Source organism: Neovison vison, chromosome 2 (genome assembly GCF_020171115.1).
Source record: "Neovison vison isolate M4711 chromosome 2, ASM_NN_V1, whole genome shotgun sequence".
Lineage (NCBI taxonomy): Eukaryota > Metazoa > Chordata > Mammalia > Carnivora > Mustelidae > Neogale > Neogale vison.
Genome location: NC_058092.1, coordinates 41765827 through 41792876, shown reverse-complemented (window position 1 = coordinate 41792876; position 27050 = coordinate 41765827). Strand labels below are relative to the sequence as shown.

General features: G+C 39.1%; 1 protein-coding gene across 2 annotated transcripts in view; it reads left to right on the top strand.

The window, feature by feature from the left end:
* The first annotated feature begins 14202 nt into the window (after positions 1 to 14202).
* Positions 14203 to 27050, top strand: part of NRDC (nardilysin convertase) — a 115645-nt gene continuing 102797 nt past the window's right edge. The window contains exon 1 of one of the 2 annotated variants that reach the window (XM_044238215.1): positions 14203 to 14712. In XM_044238215.1, the coding sequence (XP_044094150.1) occupies positions 14369 to 14712 (344 nt within the window). In that variant the 5' untranslated portion in view covers positions 14203 to 14368. The remainder of the gene's footprint in view (positions 14713 to 27050) is intronic. The other variant, XM_044238214.1, reaches the window with a different exon arrangement.

Below are 27050 nucleotides of genomic sequence, written 5' to 3'. Positions count from 1 at the left end.
AATTCTCCCACCAACCCTATGAATGATGTGTTTTATAGATCAGAAAACTAAGGTTAAGAGAGTTTTTTTTTTTAAGATTTTATTTATTTATTTGATAGAGAGAGATCACAAGTAGATGGAGAGGCAGGCAGAGAGAGAGAGAGAGGGAAGCAGGCTCCCTGCTGAGCAGAGAGCCCAATGCAGGACTTGATCCCAGGACCCTGAGATCATGACCTGAGCCAAAGGCAGCGGCTTAACCCACTGAGCCACCCAGACGCCCAAGGTTAAGAGAGTTTACCAGAGTTTGGGATTTGTCCATGATCATAAAAGAGGCAGACTCAGGATTGGATCAAGCCTCTTCTAAGCCTTCCTTTCTTTCTTAACTGTCTGCTTATATACTAAGGCATAATCTATCACATATGCTTTTCTCTCCTTTTTACAACCCATGTGTACAACCATTATCTTATTTAATCTGCTACTGGAAGGATTTGTATTAATCTTCTGCAAGGATTTACATTTGCAAGGCAGTCCATAAAAAGTGGATCATCCAAAGGAACAGATTGGCATTTAAGTCACGGCATTAAATTAGGGCACTGGGCCCTGGGAGGAGCTACTCCTGATGAAGAAATGGTATAAATGGAAAAGCCCTGATCCTTGCGATAGGATTTGTAAGTGCTGCATAAACTATATAAGGCATCCTATATTTGAATGCCTACTCTGCCACTTACTAGCTGTATGTCCTTGACAAAGTTACCTAATGTCACTGGCCTCAACTCCCTTATTTGTTTAATTAAGAACCACTGGACTCAGAGAATACTAATTTTTGTAAATCAGACTCTGGCTCATTTTTCATTAAAACGAATTTCTAGAAATTAAAAATGTATTAGTAAACAAAGTGTCCTATTAGAATCTGATGATTGATTTTCAATAGATGGAAGAATCATTCATATCATGATTTAAGATGTTAGAAGTGCTCAGGGAGGGGCGCCTGGGTGGCTCAGTGGGTTAAAGTCTCTGCCTTCGGCTCAGATCATGATCTCAGGGTCCTGGGATCGAGCCCTGCATCGGGCTCTTTGCTCAGTGGAGAGCCTGCTTCCACCTCTCTCTCTCTGCCTGCCTCTCTGCCTACTTGTGATCTCTGTCTGTCAAATAAATAAATAAAATCTTTTTTTTAAAAAAAGTGCTCAGGGAATTTTGGGGAAGTGAAACTTTGAAGAGCATACAGATGATAGAGTAGTGGCCCCCAAAGTTGTCCATGTGTTAATCTCTGGATCTGTTAATACGTTAGAATACATAGCAAAAGGGAATTAAGGTTGCAGAAGGTATTAAGGTTGCTAATCAACTGACCCTAATATAGGGTGATTATCTTGGATTATCTGGGTAGGCCCAACTTTAATCACAAGAGTTTTTACAAATGGAAGAGAAAGAGGAAGATGTGATTATAGACAGAGGCACAAAGAGATGCACTGTTGCTTGCTTTGAAGATGGAGAAAGGAGGACATGAGCCAAAGAACATGATCAGCGTCTATAAACTAAGCAGGTCAAGGAAATGGATTCCCTTGTAGAGTCTGTAGAAAGGAATGTAACCCTGTGGACCCCTTAATTTTACCCCACTGAGACCTTTGTTAGACTTCTATTTTACAGAATTACAAGCTAAGGTATTTGTGTTGTGTAAGCCACTATATTTGTGATAACTGGTTACAGTAGCAATAGAAGATTAATACAATATCTATGACCATCGCTGTGTCCAGACTTGTTACCTGTTTCCTATGATAATGTTGAAAAAGCGCTGGACTTGGAATCTGAAGACCAAGCTTGGCATTAAATGGCTTTGCTTGCTATTAAATGGCTGTGTGACTTCTGGTAAATCACAGTTCTCTGAGCATATTTATCTTGTGATGGCACCCACCTCATTCGTGATATAGAACAAGATAATGGATTTGTAGGTGCTGCATAAACTGTAAAGCATTCTATACATGTGAGGAATTATTATTTACAGTACCTGATACACAGTGGGAATGCAAGTAGTATCAATTGTCAATTGAGATCAATTATCCTTTGACAGTCTTTGGAATGTGGAAATGTGATGACAAAACCTGCTGGGTACCATAACCACAGAGTCATCAAATCATTGTGCTGTACACCTGACAATTATGTGATGTTGTGTATGAACTATACTTGAATAAAACACACACAACAACAAACAAAGATACACTGGCCCCCCTGGGAAGAAAAAGATCATATATGGTGACTGCTCCTAAGCTGATTGTGACATAATTATGGAGACGATATACTCATGAGAGGATTTAACAAGAACCCCAAAATTATGTATGATAATAGGACAAGAGAGGTCATAAGGTTATAGACGATTAAATGCCGAGGAGGTGATGCAAAAAAATATGTACCCTGAGTGCTGGTATGGAATGGATGATGAGTGTGGGCTGGAAGAGTCAAAGAAGGCTTCCAGAAGGAGGTAGATTTCTATCGGGATCTTGGAGGGTGTGGTTAGATGGAGAATAATTGCTATTATTAAGCCCATAAAGTAATGGTTTTCTACCCACAATTCAAGGAATCACATTTTCCATTTAAGACATTGTCAGTCAGTTCCAATGTTTGGAATATTGGACCCCCTTCTTGCTAATATTTTTTTCCTATTTATTTTAAAAGATTCCTATTTATTTTAAAAGATATTTATTTATTCCTATTTATTTTGTTTTATTTTTTTATAGATTTCAAACTTACAGGAAGTTTACAAGAACAGTACAAAAAGTATATTTTAATTTCTAAACCTTTGAGAGTATGTTGCCCGTATGATTTTTTATCATTCACAAAGTGTAAAAATCAGGCCGTTAGCATTGATGCATTACTCTCATCTAGTCCACAGACTCCACTCAAGTTTAGCCGACTGTTCCCAATAATGGCCTTTATAGTGATGCCTTTAATTATCACCTTTTGTGAGTCTTTAATCAAAACACTTCCATAGCCTTTCTTTTATTTTCATGACCTTGCTACTTTTAAAGATTATAAGTGAATATTTTATAGAATGTTTCTCAGTTTGGGTTAGTCTGATGTTTCCTCTTCATTAGATTCAGATTATGCATTTTTAACAAGAATAGCACAGATGTGATGCTGCTTTTCCCTCATTGCATGCCATCAGGTGGTAACAATTTCAATTTTCCTATTACTGATGTTAACTCTTCACAGATTAAGTGGTATTTGCCTGTTTTTTTCATAGCAAAATTGTTCTTTTACCCTTCTTAATTGATAAGTATTTTTAGGGAAGTATTTTGAGGCTATATAAATACCCATTCCTCATCAAATTTTCACCAAGTGGCTTAATTAATTCAGCCAAGAAATTTCTTGGCTTAATTATTACTACAATGGTTACCAAATGGTGAACTTCTAATTCCATCATCCCTTCTACATTCATGTTGACATTCCACTTCAACAAAAAGCTTTCTTTATTTATATCAGTTTAGATGCATGGATTCCAATTTAATACAATGGGTTATAACCTGTTGCTGTTGTTATTTATTTTGATTCCCAAATTGTCCCATTCTGGTCATATGGGAGCCTCTTCAGGCTCTCCTCTGTGTCCTTTTGACATGGTTTCATCCTTCTTTGAATACTTCCTTACTTTCTGGCATATAAGATATTCATCTTGTACCTTTCCTACCCAAGCCTTGGAATCAGCTATTTCTCTAAGAAGCAGTTCCTTTTAGAGGAAAATGGCCTTTTAGTAAAGAACAGAATTTGGAAGCCAAGATGGAGATATTAGGTATGCTTATTGTTGTTAAGGTGTTACTGCTTCCAGGCCCTGTCAATTGAGCAATGCTTGAGAATATATGTATGTATATACATGTTCACATATGCATATACATTTATCTGGATTTATTTCTATATCTATGTATTGAAAATTTTGAGTTCATACTGATACCTATAATTCCAATCCAACACCACAAAGTTCACTCTAAGTTCACTCTAAAGTTCACTTTTATTTGTTTGTTATTTGTTTTAATTTTTATTTAAATTTAGTTAACATATAATGTATTATTGGTTTCAGAGGTAGAGGTCAGTGATTCATAGTCTTGTATAGTACCCAGTGCTCCTTACATCCCATGCCCTCCTAAATGTCCTTCATTCAGTTATCCCATTCCCCCACCTCTCTCCCCTCTAGCAGCCCTCAGTTTGTTTCCTATGATTAAGAGTCTCTTATGGTTTGTCTCCCTCTCTGATTTCATCTTGTATTTTTTTCCTCTCTTCCCTATGATCCTGTTTTTGTTTCTTAAATTCCACATACCAATGAGATCATATGATTGTTATCTTTCTCTGATTGTCTTATTTCGCTTAGCATGACACCCTCTAGTTCCACCCACATCATTGCAAATGGTAAGATTTCATTTTTTTTGATGACTGAGTAGTATTCCATTGTATCTATATACCACATCTTCTTTTTTTTTTTAAGATTTTATTTATTTATTTGTCAGAGAGAGAGAGCCCAAGCAGTTAGAGAGGCAGGCAGAGGCGGAGAGAGATGCAGTCTCCCTATCGAGCAAGGAGCCTGATGGGGGACTCGATCCCAGGTCCCCGGAATCATGACCTGACCCAAAGGCAGCAGCTTAACCAACTGAGCCACCCAGGCATCCCAACCACATCTTCTTTATCCATTCATCTGTCAGTGGACATCTGGGCTCTTTCCATAGTTTGGCTATCGTGGCATTGTTGCTATAAACATTGGGGAGGAGGTGCCCCTTCAGGTCACTACATTTGTATCTTTGGGGTAAATACCCAGTGAGTTCACTCTAATTTCTGCTTTGCCATATTTATAACTCCCTACTCCTATCTCCCTTCAGTAAGAAGCCTGACTCCCATTATCCTCAACATATTTATTTATTTGATAAACCACCCCCATATGTAACCAATTGCCATTGCCACTGCTGCCATCATCCCTCACCTCTTCACTCTGCTTGGATTCTGATATCCTGCACCATCCACCCACATATTCACTCTTCTCATATTGCTCATGCTCCAACACCTCTCATCAGGCTGCTCTTCCACACCCTGGGCACAGGACCTAGTTTGCTTAGCCCCACCTATGCAAATGACTTTTAGATATAATGACTCAGAAAGGAAGGAAGGTAGGCTGATGGAAAGCCAGATGCTTTTCTTAACGATACTTATGAACCATCCTTTTGGGATATGTAAGTTATGACATTTGTTATTTTGAATATTGCATTTAAAAACTGGACTGGGTGTTAATCACAACAAGGGATATCAATGATCAAATTAATGAATGAGAAGGCATCATGTAAGACATAAAAAATAAAATTTTTGGAATTTTTATAGTACTACTTTCCTATTGTGTGCTTTTGTGCAAGTTATCTAACCTCTCTGAACCTCAGTTTCTTCATCTATAAACTGGTGAATAACAGACTTAGGTTGTTATGAGGAGTTATGTAAGGTTAATGTAAATAAAATGTTTGGCCCAAACTATTGCTAATCAGGAAATGAAAACTACCAAATGGGCTTGGCTTCAAGATGGATGAAATTTAAACAAACTAAAAAAGCAAATATCTTATTTACTGATCCCACAGAAGCAGGACCCATCATTCTCTATCCCTTCATTCCCAGCATTCACTTTGTATTACATTTCAAAAAGAAGGTGGACTTGTTAAAGATTTTAATTTATTTACTTGAGGGAGAGAGAAAGAGAGAGAGAGAGAGAGAGAGAATGCATATGCATGCAGGGAGGGGCCAAGGAGGAGGGAGAGGGAAAAGAAGACTCCTTGCTTAGCACAGGGTCCCACACAGGGCTTGATCTCAGGACGCTGAGATCGTGACCAGAGCCCAAATCAAAAGACCGATGCTAAACTGACTGAGCCATTCAAGTGCCCTGGAAGATGGAGGCTTTTAAATTTCTACCCCTTCATTCCTCCTCACAACATTTAAAATCTTTGTTGCTGGGCGCCTGGGTGGCTCAGTGGGTTAAAGCCTCTGCTTTCGGCTCAGGTCACGATCCCAGGGTCCTGGGATCGAGGCCTGCATCGGGTTCTCTGCTCTGCAGGGAGCCTGCTTCCTCCTCTCTCTCTGCCTGCCTCTCTGCTACTTGTGATCTCTGTCTGTCAAATAAATAAATAAAAATCTTTAAAAAAAAAATCTTTGTTGCTTTTGTACCTCTCTGTGCCTCTTTCCCTCCATGCCCAATGATAAAATGTCTGTTTCTAATTTAAGGCTAAGCCTTCTTTTCTTCCTCCCTTGGGACCTTATAACTTCAATGGTCCCCTCTTTTTCCTGTATCATCATTTATTAATTCAACAAATATTTATTGAGTACTCACTATATGCCTGGCACTAGTTTTGATGCCGGGGACATGGTGGAGGACAAGATAGACAAAGTACCAATTCTCCAGTGGACCTTATAAAATAGAGGGGATATATAGACAAAAATAGCATACTTTCAGTTAATGAGTGCTATTTTAGATAGAATGTTAAGAGAAGGCCTCTTAAGAGGTGACATTTGAAATGACATATGACTGGTGAAGAGAAGCCATGATGCAAAATCTAAAGGAAGAACAATACAGGCATAGGAACAGATGTAATGGCCGTAAGGCAAGAACTACCCTAGTGTGTTGAAAGACAGTAAGAAAACCAGTGTGGGGTGCCTGGGTGGCTCAGTCAGTTAAGCGTCCAACTCTTAATTTTGCTCAGTGGTGATATCAGGGTTGTGTTCTCCGGATGGTGAGATCAAGCCATGCCTGGGCTCGAGGCTGGACACAGAGCCTGTTTGGGTATCTCTCTCTCTTTGCTTGCCTCCTCCTCCACCCCTGCAAGCAAGCATGTGCTCTCTCCCTCTGTTGCTAAAAAAATAATAATAAAAATAAAAAGAAAGAAAGAAAAGAAAACCCAAAAAACAAAACAAAACAGTGTGAATGGAGCAAAGGCATACAGGTAGATGAGATTCTAAGCATAGAGGAAGGTTAGAAATCATAAGTGAGCCTTATTGGCTATGGTAAGCAAATAGATTTTATTCAAAGTGTAAAGAGAAGCCATCAGTAGGTTTTTAAAAAGGGAAATAATATGTTCTGACTTACATATTTTATTTTTTATTCATGATTTATTTATTTATTTGAGAGAGTGAGAGCGCAAGCAGGGGGAGGGGCAAAGGGAGCAGGAGAGAGAGAATCTCAAGCAGACTCTGTGCCCACGACCCCAAGATCATGACCTGAGCTGAAACAAGGAGTCAGATATTCAACCAATTGAGCCACCTAGGTGCCCCTTTATTTTATTTTTAATTTTTTTATTACTTTTTTAGGAGGGGTGAGGCAGAGAGAGAGAGAATCTTAAGCAAGCTCCAGGCCCAGTGCAGAGCCCTTGGGTCAATCTCATGACCTGAGCTAAAATCAAGGGTCAAATCTTAGCTGAACTACCCAGGTGCATCTGATTTACTTATTTTATTTTATTATTATTTTTAAATATTTTATTTATTTATTTGACAGAGAGAGAGGGAACACAAGCAGGGGCGGGGGAGTAGGAGCAGGAGAAGCAGGCTCCCCACTAAGAAGGGAGCCAGATGTGGGGCTTGATCCCAGGACCCTGGGATCATGACCTGAGCTGAAGGCAATGCTTAATGACGGAGCCACCCAATAGCCCCATGATTTATTTATTGTAAATATCATTTTATGCCTTCACAGTCTCCCTTCCAGGCAGATTCTCAAAATCTGTACCTTTAGATCAGAGAGTAAAGCACTTAGCTGGATTTATGGTAGAATAACTTTTCATTTGACATAAAGTTTTTTTAGAATAGCTCCTAATTTCTTTTGAAGTTTGAATACCAAATTCTCTCTAGCACTATATTAATAGTACAGAAAAAAAACAGTTTTTTAAAAAAGATTTTATTTATTTATTTGACAGACAGAGATCACAAGTAGGCAGAGAGGCAGGCGGAGAGTGGAGGGGGAAGTAGGCTCCCAACTCAGCAGAGCGCCCGATGCAGGGCTCGATCCCAGGACCCTGAGATCACGACCTGAACCAAAGGCAGAGGCTTTAACCCACTGAGCCACCCAGGCACCCCAGAAAAAAAGAACCGAAGGCAGAGGCTTTAACCCACTGAGCCACCCAGGCGCCCCAGAAAAAAACAATTTTTATGATCACACAAATTCCTTGGAATGTTGTACACACATTTGGTCTCCCAAGAGAAGACTGTTTAAGAACATACCTACTTCTTGACCTAGATACAAAGCTACCAAATATGGAGAGCAATCATTGGGCAGGACACTTAATAACTAGAGCTTAAAGATATAATTGTGTAAAGTGTGGGCCCAAGATAACATTGTAAATAAAGTAAATAATACATCTCTTGTTACCTACCTCCTCTTTCTGTGCCTTTCTTCCCACATTCAGCAACCTATTCAATCACCCCAGGTTCATGGTGATCTCACGATGCCCACAACGTGTTTCAAAAATGGGAGAATAAAACAAATCTGCTCATAAAATGGTGGTAGTTTTTCATTCCTTTCAGGGTTATCATTGGCAGTGAAAAAGAATTCTAAAGAGGACAAAGATTCACTAATGGGGGAAGTTCAGACGTAAAGTAAAAAAGATAATTTGGGGCTTGAGAATTTTATTTTTGTTTTTGTTTGTTTGTTTGTTTGTTTGTTTTTTGGGGGCTTGAGACTTTTTAATGGGCTCACAGCACTCCCAATCTTTTCAACCTAAAATCAACATTTCATATTTCTGACTTATCATGACTCTCAAATATAAAGGTGGTAATGGGGTTAATAAAATAATTCACCTTTGAATTTTTAGGATTAGGGCTTGATTTGTCACTTTGGGATGTAGACAGCCACTGCATTGACTAATCACGTTCAAAGGGAAGCATCAAACATAGAAATTATACGTATTTAATTTTTATGATTTCTGATCTGTCTTCAGAAAAATAGGAGAGAAGGATCACCAGACCTAATGGTGTATGTGTGTGTGGCGGGGGATGGAATCCTTTAAGTAAAAATAGGAAGGGAAGGGTGGCTGAAGATAGAAGAAAGCATTTAAACACTCCGAGAGGACCTGGGTAAATGAGGCTAAAACTCACAATATGTGATCTTCAACTTTTCTTTCTTTCTTTCTTTCCTTTTTAAGAGCTTATTTTTAAGTATCTCTGTACCCAATGTGGGGCTTGAACTCACAAGCCTGAGATCAAGTGTCACATGCTCCACCACCTGGGTGCTCCTGTGGATCTCAAGATTTTTAACTTTCTAATGTCTCAATTTCTTATAAAATGGCAATAGTTTACTTTGTTTTCTCTGAGGAATATTCATAACAATAATTATGAATATTCAAAAGAAGACTGACAAAGTTCTAAACTACAGTTGTCTCTTAAACAATATGGTTTGAACTGTGTACAATAACTTACATGCAGATTTTAAAAATAAATACAGTACACTATAAATGTATTATCTATACTGTAAATGTATTTTCTCTTATGATTTTCCTAATAACTATTTTCTCTAGCTTTATTGTAAGAATATAGTTTATAACATGTATAACATACAAAATATGTGTTAACTGACTGTTTTTGTTATTGGTGAGCCTTCTAGTCAATAACAGTAGGCAATCAGTTGCATGCAAATTTTTGCTTCCATGGGAGGTCAGTGTCCCTAAGCTTTGCATTGTTCAACAGTATTTTATTTTATTTTATTATTATTTATTAAACATATTTTATTTTATTGTATTTTGCTTTATTTTATTTTTTTGAGACAGAGAGAGCAGGGGCTAGGGCAGAGGGAGAGAGAGAATCTTAAGCAGACTTCATGCCCAGTGCAGAGCCCAACATAGGACTTTATCCTACAACCCTGAGATTATGACCTGAGCCAAAATCAAGAGTCAGACACTTAACCAAATGAGCCACCCAGGCGCTCCAGGTTAACTGTATTTTAAATGGGAAAACAATACTTCCGATTTGGAAGTCCTGGCTGTGCCACAGATTGCTTATGATCTTTACCTCTCTGGGTAGGTATTTCTCTATCTGAAGAGGCCAGATTAAAGTATTTCTGTGATCCTTTGCTAGTTCTCATATTTTATACATTTAATCTGACACTCTGACATTTGCTGTAGGGTCAGAATTGTATTAGGCTAACCATCAAAGAGGTATTTTTCCTGGAATATTACATTCTTCTGGTTTTCCTCTTACCATTGTGGTAGCTCCTTCTCAGTGTCTTTTGGGAGCTCATTTCCTCAAAGTTCCTCAAAGCTTGGTCATTCAGCCCTTTTCCCTTTTTGTTTTACAGCCTCAGTGTAAGTGATCTCAATATGCTTTTGTTACCACCTATGAACTGATAAATTCCAAATTGGCATCTTAATTAAAGCCTCTCTTCTCATCTCTGCTCTAAGCTTTCTTTTGCATGGCACACAAATGACTCAAACTTAACCTTCCAAAATCAAGCTTATGCTTTTCTCCTCTAAAACCTGTCCCTGTTTCAGAATTTGTTTACTGAGATAGGTCACCATGGTCTACCTTGGGCTCTCTAAACAACAGAAACTGATAGGAGCCCAAAGGGAGTTTTAGGCAAGGTGTTACTAGAACTTTTGCTTGAATATAAGGTAGACAACACAAAGGGAAGAATCCTCAGTTTGACTCCAGGAGGAGAGGTCAGGGAGAGTAATTTTAAAGAAATTTAGGTGGGAAAAGGGTGATGTCTAAGCAGGTAGAGGCTGGGATTTATTAGCACCTGTACATTTAATGTCATGCTTCCTCATGTGTTCCATATCTAACTGGCATATAAAATCTTCACCCCCAGGAGAATTTTTAGTGTTATAATGAGGGAAAAAGTTGGTGAAATTTCAGCACTGGGGGCCATCTTGGCACAGACTGGTTTAGTCCAGTCTTCACCAGTTTTCATAGTAAGCGTCCTCATTTTGGTAAGCATCTTCCCTCTGCATTCCTGCAAGATATGCTACTGAAGAGGCACAAAGATTTAGCCCCTCCCTCCCTCCTTATGGAGGAAACCAAAGAACATTGGATTTTGCAGTCAAAGTGGGGAGGACCTGAGTCCACTCCCTGCTCTGTCTCATACTCATCCAGAAAATAAGATACCATGGAGTTATATTTGACACTTCTCTCTTCATCTTCCACATTAAATCAATTACTATACCCAACCAGTCAATTCCACTTCCTAAATATGTGACATTTCTGTATATATCTCTCCATCTCCACTATCACTCCTCAAATCCAAATTATAATTTTCTATTGCCTATGTTACAGGGTTTCTTTTCTTTCAGTGTTCACGGTTCTTGGTCACACCTCTTCAAAGAGTGAAGAGGTGGACCAGAGGAGGAGTTGTAGGCAGCAAAGCAGTTTGTTGAGTGATAGTACATCCCAAAAAGGAGGGGATCCTAGAGGGTTGCTACTGTAGTTTCTAAGTCTAGGGTTTTTATGGGCACGTTGCTGGCTGTTTTAATCTGATTAACCCTCTATATGCCTGTCATCCAATCAGGCTTTTATCATCTATCAATCACCTAGGAAAGGGCAGAGGACTCCTTTCAGCATGGTGTAAAATCTTTTTAGGGGTGGTTTCCTCTTGGGGCAGGGGCCCTTTGTTGCTGCCTGCCTTTCTTCTGACTGTCCTTCATTACCTGTATTTAATACTCTCCTGATTTCTCTCTTCTTACGTTTAGTCCCACCCTCACCTCCACCAACTAAAATCCTTTTCACACACCAACCAGAGTGATCTGCTTGGAAAAAACTTGTGATCCTGTCTTCCTGTTCCATTTGTTCAACCATTATTTAGTGTGTATCCTTAGTTGTTTTTAAAAGTAATTTCTACATACAATGTGGGGATCAGATTCACATGCTCTACTGACTGAGCCAGTTGGGCACCCCAGTGAGTGTCTTTAATGTGCCAGATACTATTCTAGACGCTAGAAATCCAGTGGTACACAAAATAGACAAGGCAATTACTTCTTTTTACTCTTATGAAGGTTATGTATGATCTTGGCCACTGACTCACTTCTCCTTTACTCCCAGATTACTACAGTTAAGCCATACTGACTTGCTTTCTTAGAGCTTTTGAATAAGTTTATTCCTATAAATTATACATGAATTCCAATACACTTTTCAAATTTATTTTTTTGTTTTAAAGATTTTGTCAGAGAGAGAGAGAGAGATAGAGAGATAGAGATAGAGCGAGCGCACAAGCAGGGGGAGAGGCATGCAGAGGAAGAAGCTGAGAAAGGAGCCCAATGCAGGACTTCATTCCAGGACCCTGGGACCATGACCTGAGCCAAAGGCAGATGCTTAACTGACTGAGCCACCCAGGTGTCACCAAATTTAAGTTTAAACGTCTATTGTTTAAAGAAACTCTCTGACTAGACTAGGTCCCTCTGTATTTTTCCTCTTAGACCTTTTCACAATGATAAATTTAAGTTTGTTTAATGTCTCTCCTATTGATTCTCTTGTAATTCCCAGTATTTTGTATTCCCAGTACCTGGAACATATTAGGAGCTCAACTTGTTTTTTGAATGAATAAATGCATTTCCTGCTACATAGAGTGTTACCATATCTCTACAGTCAGGTGAACTGTGTAAGATTCAGAGGCCTCTTCTTAAAGGGAAAAACTAACAGGTCACACTTTAGATGCAGCCTCTCTTTGTCCTTATAAAATTCTAATGACTGGCTGAACCCACAGATTCCTTCCTTCGAGTATTATTGCTTTGGTAAGTAAAAACAAAACACTCTCAAAATAGACATGTCACTTCAGGTATTTATTCAACAACTAACATTACTGAGTGCTTTACATTGTACTGACTTGGAAACTACGCTAGGAACTGGATATAAAAAGAAAAAACATTTCCTTGAAGGAGGGCATTCCCGAGTTTTTACCTTAAAAACTGACAAATTCCTGAAAAGATGTATGAAAATAAACTGGGCAATTTGGACAATATTTTTCAATTAACTTATCTCATGCGCTGCCCTAGTTCAGATTTTCATCAACTGTCTGAATCAATACTTAGCCTTCCCAACTCCTTATTCGTTTATTATTTGTGAATTATTTGTCATCATAGCATTCATTGTTTTTAAAAAAATGTATCGATTTTATTGGCTGTTTATCCTCATTAGAATGCAAGCCCCAGGGGTGCCTGGCTTGCTTAGCATGCAGTGCATGCCCATCTTGATCTCACAGTCTGAGTTGGAGCCCCACACTGAGGGTAGGGAAAAAAAAAAAATCCAAGTCCCATAAAGACAAGGATTTTTGTTTGATCATGATTGCATTCCCTGTGTCTGGAGCTCCGGAAGCCTAGAAAAATTTAAACACCTTTAATAGCCGTCAATACTTCTTTCTGCTTGACTTCCTCCATTCATTTATATATATATTCTTTCCCTCTATGTGTGAGGATCTTTTGTTTCACGGTGTTAGTATATTGTATCTTCTTAACATGTCAGTTGCTTATATTTTTCAAGTATGTCTGTCTCAGTCACATTGTAAATGATGGCCCACCAAAGACCATTAGAGGCAGGAAAAACTTTAGAGAAAGGTACTTAAGGGCAGCAGACAGACACGCTGTGAACTCTAGGCTGTGGAGGAGCTAATGTTCTCGCATGGAAGAATGAGCACATCTACACTAGTCTTTCAAGCACTTTCTTAGGCTCTGAGCGGGAACAGCACCAACATTTCCCAGGCGATAAGGCGGAGAACCACAACCACTATCTCGGGCATACAGCTCAGCTTCATTCCCTCACAGCTTCCATCCGGCCGCGAAAAACACTTCCGGCGTTCCGCTTTTTACGTGCTGAGTCATGGCTGAAGGCTACGCCCCAGGTGTGGAGGCAGAACACAAAAAATATATAATTGGGGGGGTATTTAGAAATTCATCTTCTCCACTCAATTCCCAGTTGTTCTCATCAGGGGAATACTTTTTTTTAAGAGCCTCAGAGCATTTTTCAGCGGCCGCCTCACACCAACGCCACTTGTACGTCATAAACGCGGCGCAAGCGCTTTTCTTCCCGTCGTCCCGCGCGCCACTGTCTCCGCCTCTTCTTCCTCGCCCCGCCCACCCTAGGTTTCCAGGTGCTCCGAGAATCCGGCCCGGTCGCTTTGGTTCCTTTTATTCCCTGTTCCCATTGGTGGTTTGCATGAGCGTGACCTCTCTTCTTGCCTCCTGATTGGCTAGAATCAGCAGCGTCATCGGCGGCCGGGAGGGCGGGGGTATGAGGGAAGCTGGCGTGAGGCACACCGGGTTGGGGGAGGGGTTCAGGCCTGTCCTCCCCAGCGGCTGCGGCAGCACCAGCGCCGGCCGCCGCCGCCTCTGGAACGCGGAGGAGGAGGAGCGGCTGGAGGAGTAGGAGGAGGAGGTTGTCCCTAGCGAGCGGGATGCTCATGGCTCCGGCTTGGTGGTGAATGCTGAGGAGAGTCACGGTTGCTGCAGTCTGTGCCACCGGGAGGAAGTTGTGGTGTGAGGCCGGGCGGGAGCTCGCGGCGCTGTGGAGAATCCAAGCGCGGGGTCGGTGTGAAGACTCGGCTGCTGCCGGACCCTTTGCTATTCTGACCATGCCTGGAAGGAACAAGGCGAAGTCTAGCTGCAGCTGTCCTGACCTGCAGCCCAACGGACAGGATTTGGGCGAGAGCGGCCGGGTTGCCCGTCTAGGAGCTGATGAGTCTGAGGAGGAGGGACGGAGGGGGCCCATTAATAATGCCGGAGACCCCGAGATCGTCAAGTCTCCCAGCGACCCCAAGCAATACCGGTGAGGGAGGAGGCTTGGACCGGGGAGGAGAGCCGGGGTGCGGGCCTCTCTGTTGCTGACGCCGTCACTTCTTGTCTCTGTTTCCCGAAGGAGCAACAGGGGCACACTTCCCATCCCAAGTGCTTCTTGGGTGGAGGTGGCAAGGGCAATTAGGGGCTTCCATGTGGTTTCAGCTGGGCAAGTGCAAAATCTTGGGTTCTAGAAGGAATCAGGATGTCAGAGTGGAAAGGGCTGTTCGAGTAATTTTGACATTCACCAAAGCAAGAATGGATGGTTCTCTGAGGAAGGCAAGCTGGATGGTGAGGGAGTTTTGGTATTAGGTTATGAGGAAAGGTTGAAGGAGTTGGCAGTTTTAATTCTGGAGAGGATATTTAAGGGGCATATTATCACTATCCAGAAATATTTTAGGTGCCCATGGCTGAAAGTGGGGTAAAACTAGTGGGTGGAAGTTGCTAGAGGATGGTATGGCCTCAGTAAAAGAACTTAGGCATCCTAGTTGGCCAAAATGAAGTGGCTTGTTTCCATGGGTTGGTCTTCATTTACTAGAATGGGGGATCTCTTTCAAGGTCTTGGCTCTCAGTTGGGTGAGTCATAGAAGACTTGTGAGGTTTCTTCTAATCCTGAAATTGTCTACTTTTATGCTGGAGTCCTCTGAACGTCTTTGGTGGCTCAATTCCCCACCTGAATATTTCTTTCAGAGGTAGCTTATTTCATAGAATGTTGTGACTGTGATGTAAAGAGAGATTATATTGTCCAACAGCTTCTTTTTCCAGGTTGAAGAAATGAGATCTAGAGAGTTGGCTTCTTAGAATTACACAGCTGAGTAGCAACTGATACTAAAACACTGTCGATTGGACACCCAACCCAGTGCACCATTTACTGATTTTTATAATGTTCTTACTCATTTTGGGTTGGAAGGTGAAGGATTCTAGATCCCAATTTCTTATAAGCCTCTATAGTGTTAGAGCGGGAAAGAACCTTGGAGGTAATCTTTTCCACTCCGCGTTACTCCCACTTGACAAATGCCTGAAACTGAGGTCTAGAAAGAAGTGATTTAGCCCCAAGTTTAAGACTGGCTTAATTTCTCCTTTCATGCCCAAGCCTAGAGATTAACAGTATACAGCTCTTTGTATTATATTTTGCAGGCTGTAGGGTCAAGAGATATTTGTGGTGGGCTAAATTTTTTCTTTTTCTTGTCAAAGATGAGGATGGTTGCGTTAGTAATACGGGAATGAGCAAATTGAAACCTTGATGAAAGGTGCTTACTTTCCAGATGAAATGTTGAGTAACAGCTTCAGTTTTTTCTGCCTATATAAAATTGTACATAACAGCTCATGTTTATAGAATATACACTATGTGTCAAATACTGTTCTAACTGCTTTAGATATTTCATTTAATGACCTCATTTTGGTAAATTTATTTGACAAATGCTTAAGTTCTCCTGTGTGTCAGGTGTTGCACAATCTTAAATCTTTTCTAAAACTTGACTGAGTATAACTTATTCTCAGTGCTGGGCATACAAAAATGTATGGAGCTTCCAATCTCAAAGAGTGGCACACACGTTTAGAAAAAAAAAAAAAAAGGTAAAATTAGGACACTAACGTATAGAAACCATAATGGAAGTAAATGCTAGATATATTGGGGAGTAATATAAGGAGTTACAGACTACCTTTAGGGGGAAAATTAAGAAAGACTTAAGAGGTAATACTTCAGGGGTATTCTTTGAATATATTGTTGCATTTCTATTTTGATGTGGTCTTTTATCAAATCATTGTTCTTCTTAGTGTCAGTTCTTATTTTAAAGTGAATGAAGTTGGTTAGAACAACGTGTTTTCCAGCAACTTTCTCCTCTCAAAAAGCAGGTCCGTTTCTATCTATCTTACATACTACAAGTTTCAATTAGACTTAAAAGGAAAAGTTCTGTTCCTTTTTTTTTTTTTTAAAGTAGGCTCCACGGCCAGCATGGAGCCCTATGTAGGGCTTGAACTCATGACTGTGAGATCAAGACCTGAGTTGAGATCATGAATTGGACCCTTAACGGACTGAGCCACCCCAAGATTCTGTGACTGTAGAATAAAGTTGAAAAACCTCCGTACTAGACGATCTTTAAAGACTTATCTAACTTAAAGTGAAATTCTGTGAGTTTTTGTAGTCAGAAACAGACGTGAGGCATTTATAGCCCAGAGAGCTGAATTATCCTTCCAGGACCCTCTCAGATGTTATCTTTGTGAAGTTTTTACATGTAGAACCAATTCCTCCTTTCACTATATTTCAGTCGGATTTTGTACATGGTCTGTTACAGTACATATCCATCATATTATGATTATGTGTCTTTGAGTGTGTGAATAAGCCCCAGAGGCAGACCTGAGTAAAGGAATATTATGGGGAAATAAAGACTGGAAAGATTTGTATACCAGTCTGCATTTATTAAGTAATAGCCTGTGGAATTTTACTTATGTATGTGTAATTTGTATTTAGCTTTTTTGAAATGTTAAACGTACCTGCAGGACATCCATTCTGGTTTTTTTTAGGGATCTGTATAAGTGGTAAATTTGATTTCCTTCTCATCTGCAGGAGTTAAGGGACTTTAGGTTGGAAACTAGTGTTCAAATCTTTATTGGTATAAAGTGGAAACTAGAAGGACAGAATTATTTACTTCAGTCTAAATAGTAAATTATTTTAATAATGAAGAGCAGTTAGGAAGTTTGGATTGACTTAAATGAGTATAAAACACTGGGGCACCTGGCTGGCTCAGTCTGTGAAGCATGTGACTCTTGATCTTGGGATTGTGAGTTCGAACCCCATGTTGGGTATAGAGATTGTTTAAAAATAAAAATCTTATTTTTTTAAGCTTTTATTTGTTTGTCAGAGAGAGAGAGGGGGGAGCAGGGGTAGTAGCAGGCTCCCCACTGAGCAAGGAGCCTGACAAGAGAAACCTGATCCCAGATTCCTGGGATCCTGACCAGAGCTGAAGGCAGACACTTAACTGACTGAGCCACCCAGGCTTCCCCAAAGTAAAATCTTAAGAGTATAAAACATTTTCCATGTTTAACCAGTTTGTTTTTCTGTGGGGAAGGGGAGAAGAACAACATGAAAAGTCTTACAAGCTTCTGAAGGGCAAGCTCTTTTATTTTAAATTTTGTTCAGACTGTTACAAGTAAGAGGTTGGTTATCTTAATAAATTCTCAATATACCATAGAAAATAATGAATGTGAATTGAATAAGGTACAGGTTACTTCTGAATGTTGTTTGCTATTATATGCTGATGAATAGAAGGATGTTCACAATCCAAGTGAATATATGCTGGCTTCCCAAAGTTAAGAGTTGGGTGACACACTTCTGAGCAGAAGCTTTAGGCAAATCTCAGAAATCAAAATATACATCAGATAACATTTTCTTTTGTATTGGATGGGAAGAACGTGGGTTTATTTCTTGATCTTTTCAACTAAAACCATCTGGAATAGTGATGCTTTTTGCTTTTTTTTTCGTATATGAGACAGCAGTTACAATACACCTTATTGGTAAGATTATGGAATCTGAGAACTACAAAAGAAATCATGTACTTCTATTTATATAAATTCTAGAAACTTGACACCGTCCAACCCCTTGTTCTGATACCTGAATTTAAAACTTGATGTTGATTGTACCTTCTTAGTCTTGTAGAGACAAATTCCTTGTGAGATTTGAGCTCCATTAACAAAGTAAGTGCGTCTGTGGTTGAAACACATTAAATCTTCTGAATACTAATATGACTTTAATAAATGTATCTTTGTTACAATTCCTTAGACTGATTTCTTCAATGTGGACTGATGGGCTGGTAAGAATAGGAAGAACATTTTTAACTAAAATGTTTCTTTTGGAAATAATATTTAGCATTAATAAGATCTCTAGCCCATTAAAAAGAATTCTAGTTCATTTAGACTCCTGGTGGAGTTAGGGAACAGATACTGAAGCACAAATGCATTAAATTTAATATGTGCTAGAATGTGTAAAGTATGGCATTGTTAGTCCTTTGTGTATCTAGTTTTCCGTCATTAGTTATGTGACCTTGAGCACATAATCTCTCTAAGGCTGAGGACCTTTAAGGACACAGAAGAGGAGCAACTCATAAATCATTGAAGTTGAAAAGGAACAGTCACAGAGCAGGAGGAAATGCTAGTGTCCTCTCCCCATCCTTTTTTTCCAAAGTGAGGAGCCATTGGAGGAAGAATGCTTTAAGTATTACATTATTAGATTATTCTGACAAGTCAGGTAGTGTAAGAACTGAGAACAGTCTTGTGGAGACCCAAGAAATTATTTGGCCCCGATGAAAGCAGTTTCAAAGGAATGGTAGGGAGGCAGAAGCTAGATTGCAGTGAGTTACAAAATGAGAAATTTTAGATAGATATTTCTGAAGAAGTTTGGTTTTAAAGGGGAGGGGCTGAGGAGGTTTTAGGGTGAAGTATTATTATATGGGGTCAAGGGAGAATTTTTTCAAGACAGAAGAGATATGAGCACGTTTATTTCCTGAGGAAAAAAGGAATCAGTAGAGAAAGAGGTTGAATATACAGAAGACAATAGAAGGAACAAGATCCTTAAGATGATTGTGAGGTGGAAGGGTCAAGAGTATAAGGGAATTTGTTTTAGCGAATAGAAAATCTCTGTTGAAAATGGAGAAAGGTGTAATGAAGAGTATGGATGCAGGCAGTTCGATGTTGAAAGCATTGCTTTATAGACTTTTCCCTCTGCAAAGTAGGCACTGGAGTTTATGTAAGTGGTTTTTTAAGAAGTTGTGGGGTAAGTGATAGGAAACAGAGGAAGCCTTTAGTGGTAAAGATTGAAATAGCTAATGTAGAGAATAGGTGAAGTATATTTGGGAAATAACTAAGAGAAGCTGTGGGTACTTGATATGAAAATGACGTAAGTAAACCATTGTTTTTAGATTAATCTAAAGATAGTTTAGATCCATCAGATGAGGCAAGACTGGTATAAGAGGTAGTTATAGGGTTGCTTGGGTGGCTCAGTTGGTTAAGCGTCTGCCTTTGGCTCAGGTCACAATCCCAGGGTCTTGGGATCAAGTCCCACATCAGGCTCTCTGCTTAGTGGGGAGCCTGCTTCTCTCTCTGCCTCTGCCTGCCACTCCCCTTGCTTGTGCTCTCTCTCTGTCAAATAAATAACTCAAGATCTTAAAAAGGTAATTAAAATTGTGTATTGAATGGTGTGCACTGATATATACTACTTTTTCTTTAATTGAAATATTCCTTTTTTACTTTTTTTTTCTTTCCCCATATTAACTCAATTTAGCTAGGCTAACAACCCATGAGACCATGCCCTCTTGTTCACTTAGTGTCCAGCACATAGTAAGTTCTCAAATAATATTTGTAGAATGTATAATTGCATGACTGATCGTATGCTAGGTGTTTTCATGGAACTCTTGGAGATATTCTGCCAGAAATTTTTTATTTTTATTATTTATTTATATATTTATTTTTAAGATTTTGTTGATTTATTTGAGAGAGAAAGTGAGAGCTCGCTAGTTGTGGGGAGAAGCAGAAGGAGAGGGAGAAGCCGACTCCCTGCTGAGCAGGGAGCCGAGCTGGCCTCAGGGCTGGTTACCAGGACCCTAGGATCATGACCTGAGCCAAAGGTAGATGCCCAACTTAATGAGCCACCCAGGCACTCCAGAATTTATTTATTTATTTAAAGATTGTGTTTATTCATATGACAGAGAGTACAAGCAGAGGGAGCAGCAGGCAGAGGGAGAGGCAGGCTTATTGCTGAGCAGGGACCCCGATGTGGGGCTTGCCCCCAGGACCCTGGGATCGTGACCTGAGCTGAAGGTAGATGCTTAGCCAACTGAACCATCCAGGTGCCCTCCAGAAATATTTTAGATTAAATTTTTAGATTAAAACAAAATTGATATTCAAGGAAAACAGTATGAATGGGTAAGTTACAGAGGAAAATATTAATTATACAAGTAGTAATGTGTATAGTAATAATTGTAGTGTATTTAATTCATGTAGAAGCTTGTGGAGCTTGGCAGCTAGTTAGCAATCAAATGTTAGTTACCATTTTACTATGTTCCCAATTATATTTGCAGCACTGTAATAGCAAAAAGTCAGCAATTTTATTGTCCATTAGTTGGCTAAAGATTAGGTTATTATATAATGACAACAATATGTAGCCATTAAAAAAGAGATGGTTTTATAAATTAAAATGGAAAGATGTCCCGTGTTTTATTGTTGAATGAAAACAGCTGGTTGCTACCCAAAATACATTGTATAATTCCATTTTTAAAAGGAAAAAATAACACCTCCCATTTTATGTTTACCTAAAATACAATTTTTTATGTTTAGATATGTATGGAGATAGGAATGATAGTAAGCTTATTTCTCTAGGGAAAGATGAGAGGAATTTGAGTTGTTTTATTTCCTTTTTAATAATGAGAAAAGATCAGTCAGTAAATAAAAGTTATTATATGGTCATTGTAGGAAATTTAGATAGTGAAAAGAAAATTTTAAAAAATCCCTGTAGGGGCGCCTGGGTGGCTCAGTGGGTTAAGGCCTCTGCCTTCGGCTCAGGTCATGATCCCAGGGTCATGGGATCGAGCCCCGCATCGGGCTCTCTGCTCCGCGGGGAGCCTGCTTCCTCCTCTCTCTCTGCCTGCCTCTCTGCCTACTTGTGATTTCTCTCTCTCTGTCAAATGAATGAAAATCTTTAAAAAAAAAAAAAATCCCTGTAATCATTCCATTTAGTATTAACCATTTGTAACTGTATTTTTATAACCTTTATTCCTATGCATTTATAATTTGTGTGTGTGTATATGTGTGTGTATATATATGTGTGTGTGTGTATATATATATTTAATTGAAGTATACTTGACATATAAGTTTCAGGTGTACAACAAAATGATTTGCAAATTATCTGTTGTCATATGCTCATCATGATAAATCACCACACAAAATTGTTACAGTATTATTGACTGTATTCCCAATGGTGTATTTTTCTTCCCTGTGACTTATTTATTTTATAACTGGAAGTTTATACCTCTTAATTTCCTTTACCTATTTTACCTGTCCCTCTACAGTCTCCCGTCTGGTGATCAGTAGTTGTTCTTTATGAGTCTGTTTTTCTCTGTTGTTTTGTTGTACAGATTCCTTATGTAAGTGAACCATATGGTATTTGTCTTTCTCTGACTTATTTCACTTATATACTCCTGTGGTTCCACCCATGTTTTCACAAATGGCAAGATTTCATTCTTTTTCATGACTGAGTTAATATTCCATGTGTATGTACACCACATCTTTATCCATTCATCTATCAGTGGGTACTTAGGTTCCTTCCATATCTTGGCTGTTGTAAGTAAAATTGCAGTAAATATAGGGGTGTGTATATCTTTTTGAATGGTTTCATTTTTTTCTTGGGTAAATACCCAGAAGTGGAATTGCTGGATCCTATGGTACTTGCATTTTTAGTTTTTGGGGAACCTCTATACTGTTTTCCGTAGTGATTGCACCAGTTTACACACACTAATAGTGCACAACAACTCCCTTTTCTCCACATCCTTGACTCGTTACTTCTTGTCTTTTTAGCTATTCGGACTGGTGTAAGGTGGTTTATCATTGGGTTTTGATTTGTGATTAGTAAGCATCTTTTCATGTTTCTATTGGTCATGTGTATGTTTTCTTTGGAAACATATCTATTCAGGTCATCTGCCCATTTTTAATCAGATTATATTTTGGTGTTGACTTGTATGAGTTCTCTATTTTGGGTGTTAACCCCTTATTCAATATATCTTTTGCAAATACGTTCTCCCATTCAGGAGGTTGCCTTTTCATTTTGTTGATGGCTTCATTCTCGTCAAAAGCTTTTTAGTTTGATACAGCCCCCATTTATTTTTGCTTTTGTTATCCCTTACCTGGGTAAACATACCAGAAAAGTATTGCTAAGGTTGCTGTGCAAGAGATTACTGCTTGTGTTTTCTTTTGGGAGTTTTATGGTTTTAGGTCTTACATTTAGGTTTTTAATCCATTCTGAGTTTATTTTTGTGTATGGTGAAAAAAAGTGGTTAAGTTCCATTGTTTTGTATGTAGCTGTCCAGTTTTTCTACCACCATTTATTGAAGAGACTGTCTTTTCCTCATTGTATATTTTTGCCTTCTTTGTCATAATCATGTAAGTGTGTATTGGTTTATTTCTGGGCTCTCAATTCTGTTCCATTGATCAATGTGCTGTTTTGTGCCAGTACCATACTGTTTTGATATACATTTAAAAAAATGGTCATGAACATTTTCTTATTGTTTCTCAATATACTTTGTCTGCCTCGTGGTCCATTGTGTAGATATACGATAATACTGTAATTTAATCATTACTATTTTAAAAGATAGATTGTCAAATTTTCTTTACCTAAGAAGCCTTTTTATTCCCTACAGAGTCTTTTGGGAGTGAACCCAATCATAATGAATTTGGTAGGTATGTAGGGTAACCTCTGGTGATCTGGTCTGTTTCAAGGATATTCTCTAAATGGGAGACCTGGTAGGCAAGAAGATTGGTTTATTCTGGGACTTCCACTCTGACATAGACCTCATATTCATACTGTTTCCCAGAGTGAAGTCAGTGCAACTCACAAGAAGTTGAGTAGATTAAAGGCCTTTTATTGTAGTTCTTTCTAGTATTGGGGTGGGGAGGTGGTGGCTGGAAGGGCTCAATTACATGGTTGGACCAGAATTTAACTGTTTGAAAAAGGTTTGGAAGTAGACTGTAGTTTGAAAAGTTAACTTGGTCCTTTGGAGAGGTGTTTATAGGGTATTTTTATTACTGAAACCAACAGTAATACTGCTTCTCCTAATACTAATAACTGTATTTGTTGAGTTATTAGTAAATAACTGTATTTGTTGCTTACTATTTGTTGCTTATTATTACTAAATAATAACTGTATTTGTTACTTACTATTTACTAGGTCCTGTTCTAAGGAGTTTATGTAGATTACCTCATTTAATCCCTATTTAACCCTATTAGATAGTGTTCTTATTACATGATAGCCTAAAATTTGTTCTGTGAAAACACATTCTGAGCAGGTACAGACACTGATTAGTATAAGTGGATTGTGTTCTCTCATTTGGTTCCTTCCAAGCAGACTTCTTACCAGGGCAGATAAGCTCTGAGCCCCTCAATTTTTGGTTTCTTCCTAGCTCTGTCTTCTGTTGTGCTGTTTTGTACTCTTTCTCTTGCCACACTGTACTCTTTGGTCATGTTTGCCTTGTGAGTTGAAGCATTACCTCCTTTGTGAGTCCTTTTATGTATGTATGTATGTATGTAATCTTTGTGACCAAGAGTTGCATGCTGTCCTGACTGAGCCAGCCAGATGCCTCTTGTGAATCCTTTCTGACTCTTCCTTCAATCCTACCCTCCCACATTTGAGTTATTTACTCCTTTATGTACCCCTGTAGCAATTTTTTTCAAGCTGTCGTATATTTTTATAAGTTAAATTTATCTTTCCCCCTTATTCTGAAATCTTTGTCTCTTAGAATCTTACATGCCTTTTCTTCTGTTACTCATAAGTCACATGTCTGTGTTTAAGACCCATTGCTCAATTTTTGCACTACCCATCCCCTTTATCGATACTACCATCAATTATTCTAACAATTTTCCCCCTTTCATTTTGCATCATCCATTTTCCCCTTTCACTGGATCATTTCTTTGAGTACACAAATATGTTTTATTGTTCCTGTCTTCGGGGAAAAGATATTATTCCATATCCCCTCTGAGTTACACCCTTCCAGCTACTCAAGTTTCTTGGTTTTCTTTATAGCAAAGCTTGTTATAAGAATTGTCTGTATTTGGGGCATCTGGGTGGCTCAGTCAATTGAGCCTCCAGCTCATGGTTTCGGCGCAGGTCATGATCTCATGGATTGTGGGATCGAGTAGAGCTTCATGTTCAGCAGGGAGTCTACTTGAAGAATTTCTTCCTCTGCCCTTCCCCTGTTCATGCATGTATATCTGTATGCTCTATCTCTCTCATAAATAAATCTTAAAAAAAAAGGTCTATACTTGAAATTTGAAGTTTATTTATTCTCATTATATATTTTTTGAGAATGTCCATTTTAATTTGTAATTCTTTTCATTTAATGTATGATTTATATCTTTCATTGACATTAATATGTTCCACAGCATCATTAAAAAATTTTTTATTGATGTATAGTTGACACATTATTTCTTTTCTTCTTCTTCTTTTTTTAAAGATTTTATTTATTTATTTGACAGAGAGAGATCACAAGTAGGCAGAGAGGCAGGCAGAGAGAGAAGAAGCAGGCTCCCTGCTGAGCAGAGAGCCCGATGTTGGTCTCTATCCCAGGACCTTGAGATTATGCCCTGAGCCAAAGGCAGAGGCCTTAACCCACTGAGCCACCCAGGTGCCCCAACACTCACATTATTTCTTGAACTCAGAGTGGTCTTTTGCCATTATTGCTGTATCAAAATAGCTGTTTTCAAGATCACCAGTATCCTTTACAGTTGGTTAGTTCTCAAGTTCTTACCTTACTTGGTCTTTCAGTATCGTATGACATGGTTAATCATTCTTTTCTTGAAATGCTTTTTTCAGATGGCTCCCAGGTCAATCAGTACTGTTCTACTTCTCTTTCTGCTTCATTCAAAGATTCCTCCATATGAGGATTCCTCCTTATCTCCTTGACCTTTAAATTTTGGAGTGCTGAGGCCTCCGTCCTCAGACTTCTTCTTTTCCCTGTTTTCCTTTGCTCTTTGTGTTATCTCATTCAGTTTCATTGGCTTTAAATGGCACCCTATATAAAGTAACAATTCTACTCAGGTTTTCAATCCCTATACCCTTATGGCTATGTTTCTTCATAACACTTATTGCCATTTGATATACTATATATTTACCGGTTTTTTAGAACAAGGAGTTTGTTTTGTTCACTGCTGTATCCCCAGTGCTTAGATTATTAGTGCCTGTCTCATAGTCTTGCTTACATCCCTGACTCCATCCTTTTCTCCTGCTTCCCCCCCTTCTCCCTGCCTGCTTCTCTGCCTACTTGTGATCTCTCTCTGTCAAATAAGTAAATAAAATCTTAAAAAAAAAAAAAAATCACAAGTAGGCAGAGAGGCAGGCAGGGAGAAGGGGAGGGAAGCAGGCTCCCTGCTGAGCAGAGACCCCCCCCCCCGATGTGGGGCTTGTGGGGCTTGATCCCAGGACCCTGAAATCATGACCTGAGCTGAAGGCAGAGGCTTTAACCCACTGAGCCACCCAGATGCCCCGAAACAACTCATTTTTAACTAGATGTTGCTAAAGTACTCTTCTAACTGGCTGTACTATTTTACATTTATGCCAATAAAGCATAAGAGCATAAGGGTTCCTCCTCCTGTACCTTTCTACCAACTCTTGATATTGTTGGATTTAAAAATTATTGAGAATCTGATCTGTAGGAAACATTTTTCTTTTCTTTCTTTCTTTCTTTAGAGAGCAGGTGTGTGAGCACGAGTGGAGTGGGAGGGGCAAAGGGAGAGAGAATTTTAAGTGGACTCCATTCCCTGTGCAGAGTCCAGCAAGGGGCTCAGTCTCATGAGCCTGCGATCATGACTTGAGCAGAAATCAAGAGTCAGATCCTCAACCTGACTGAGCCACCCAGGTGGCTATTTTTCTCTTCTAAAAAGTCCTTTTGTTTGCATTTTCTCTTATTACTAATAAGATCAAGCATTATTTCATGTTTCCTGGCCTTTGGATTTCTCCTTTTATGAACTGCCTATTTTGGGGGGAGGGTGTTTTTTTTTTTTTTTCTTTTCCTCTTTAAAATGGACTTGCAGGGCGCCTGGGTGGCTCAGTCGTTAAGCATCTGCCTTTGGCTTGGGTCATGATCCCAGGGTCTTGGGATCAAGCACCTCATTGGGCTTGCTGCTTGGTGGGATGCCTTCTCAACCCCCTGCCTCCACCCCCCCGCTTGTATTCCTTCTCTTGCTGTCTCTCTCTGTCAAATAAATGAATAACATCTTAAAAAAAAAGAAGAAAATTGACTTTTAAGAATTCTTTATATATTTTGAATCCTTTATTGGTTATATGAGTTGCAAATATATTCTCTAAGTCTATATAGCTTTTCTTCACCCTATGTTTATAAAGTCTCAAAATTTAATCAGTTTTTTTCGTCTTTATGGTTTATGCTTTTTTCATCCGATTTATTTTCTTCTAGAAGTTTTACAGTTTTTTATATTTGGCTATGGACCTAATTTTATTACTATTGTATAAAAATACATACAACCAGGGCACCTGGCTCAGTGGGTTAAGCCTCTGCCTTCAGCTCAGGTCATGATCTCAGGGTCCTGGGATCGAGCCCCGCATCGGGCTCTTTGCTT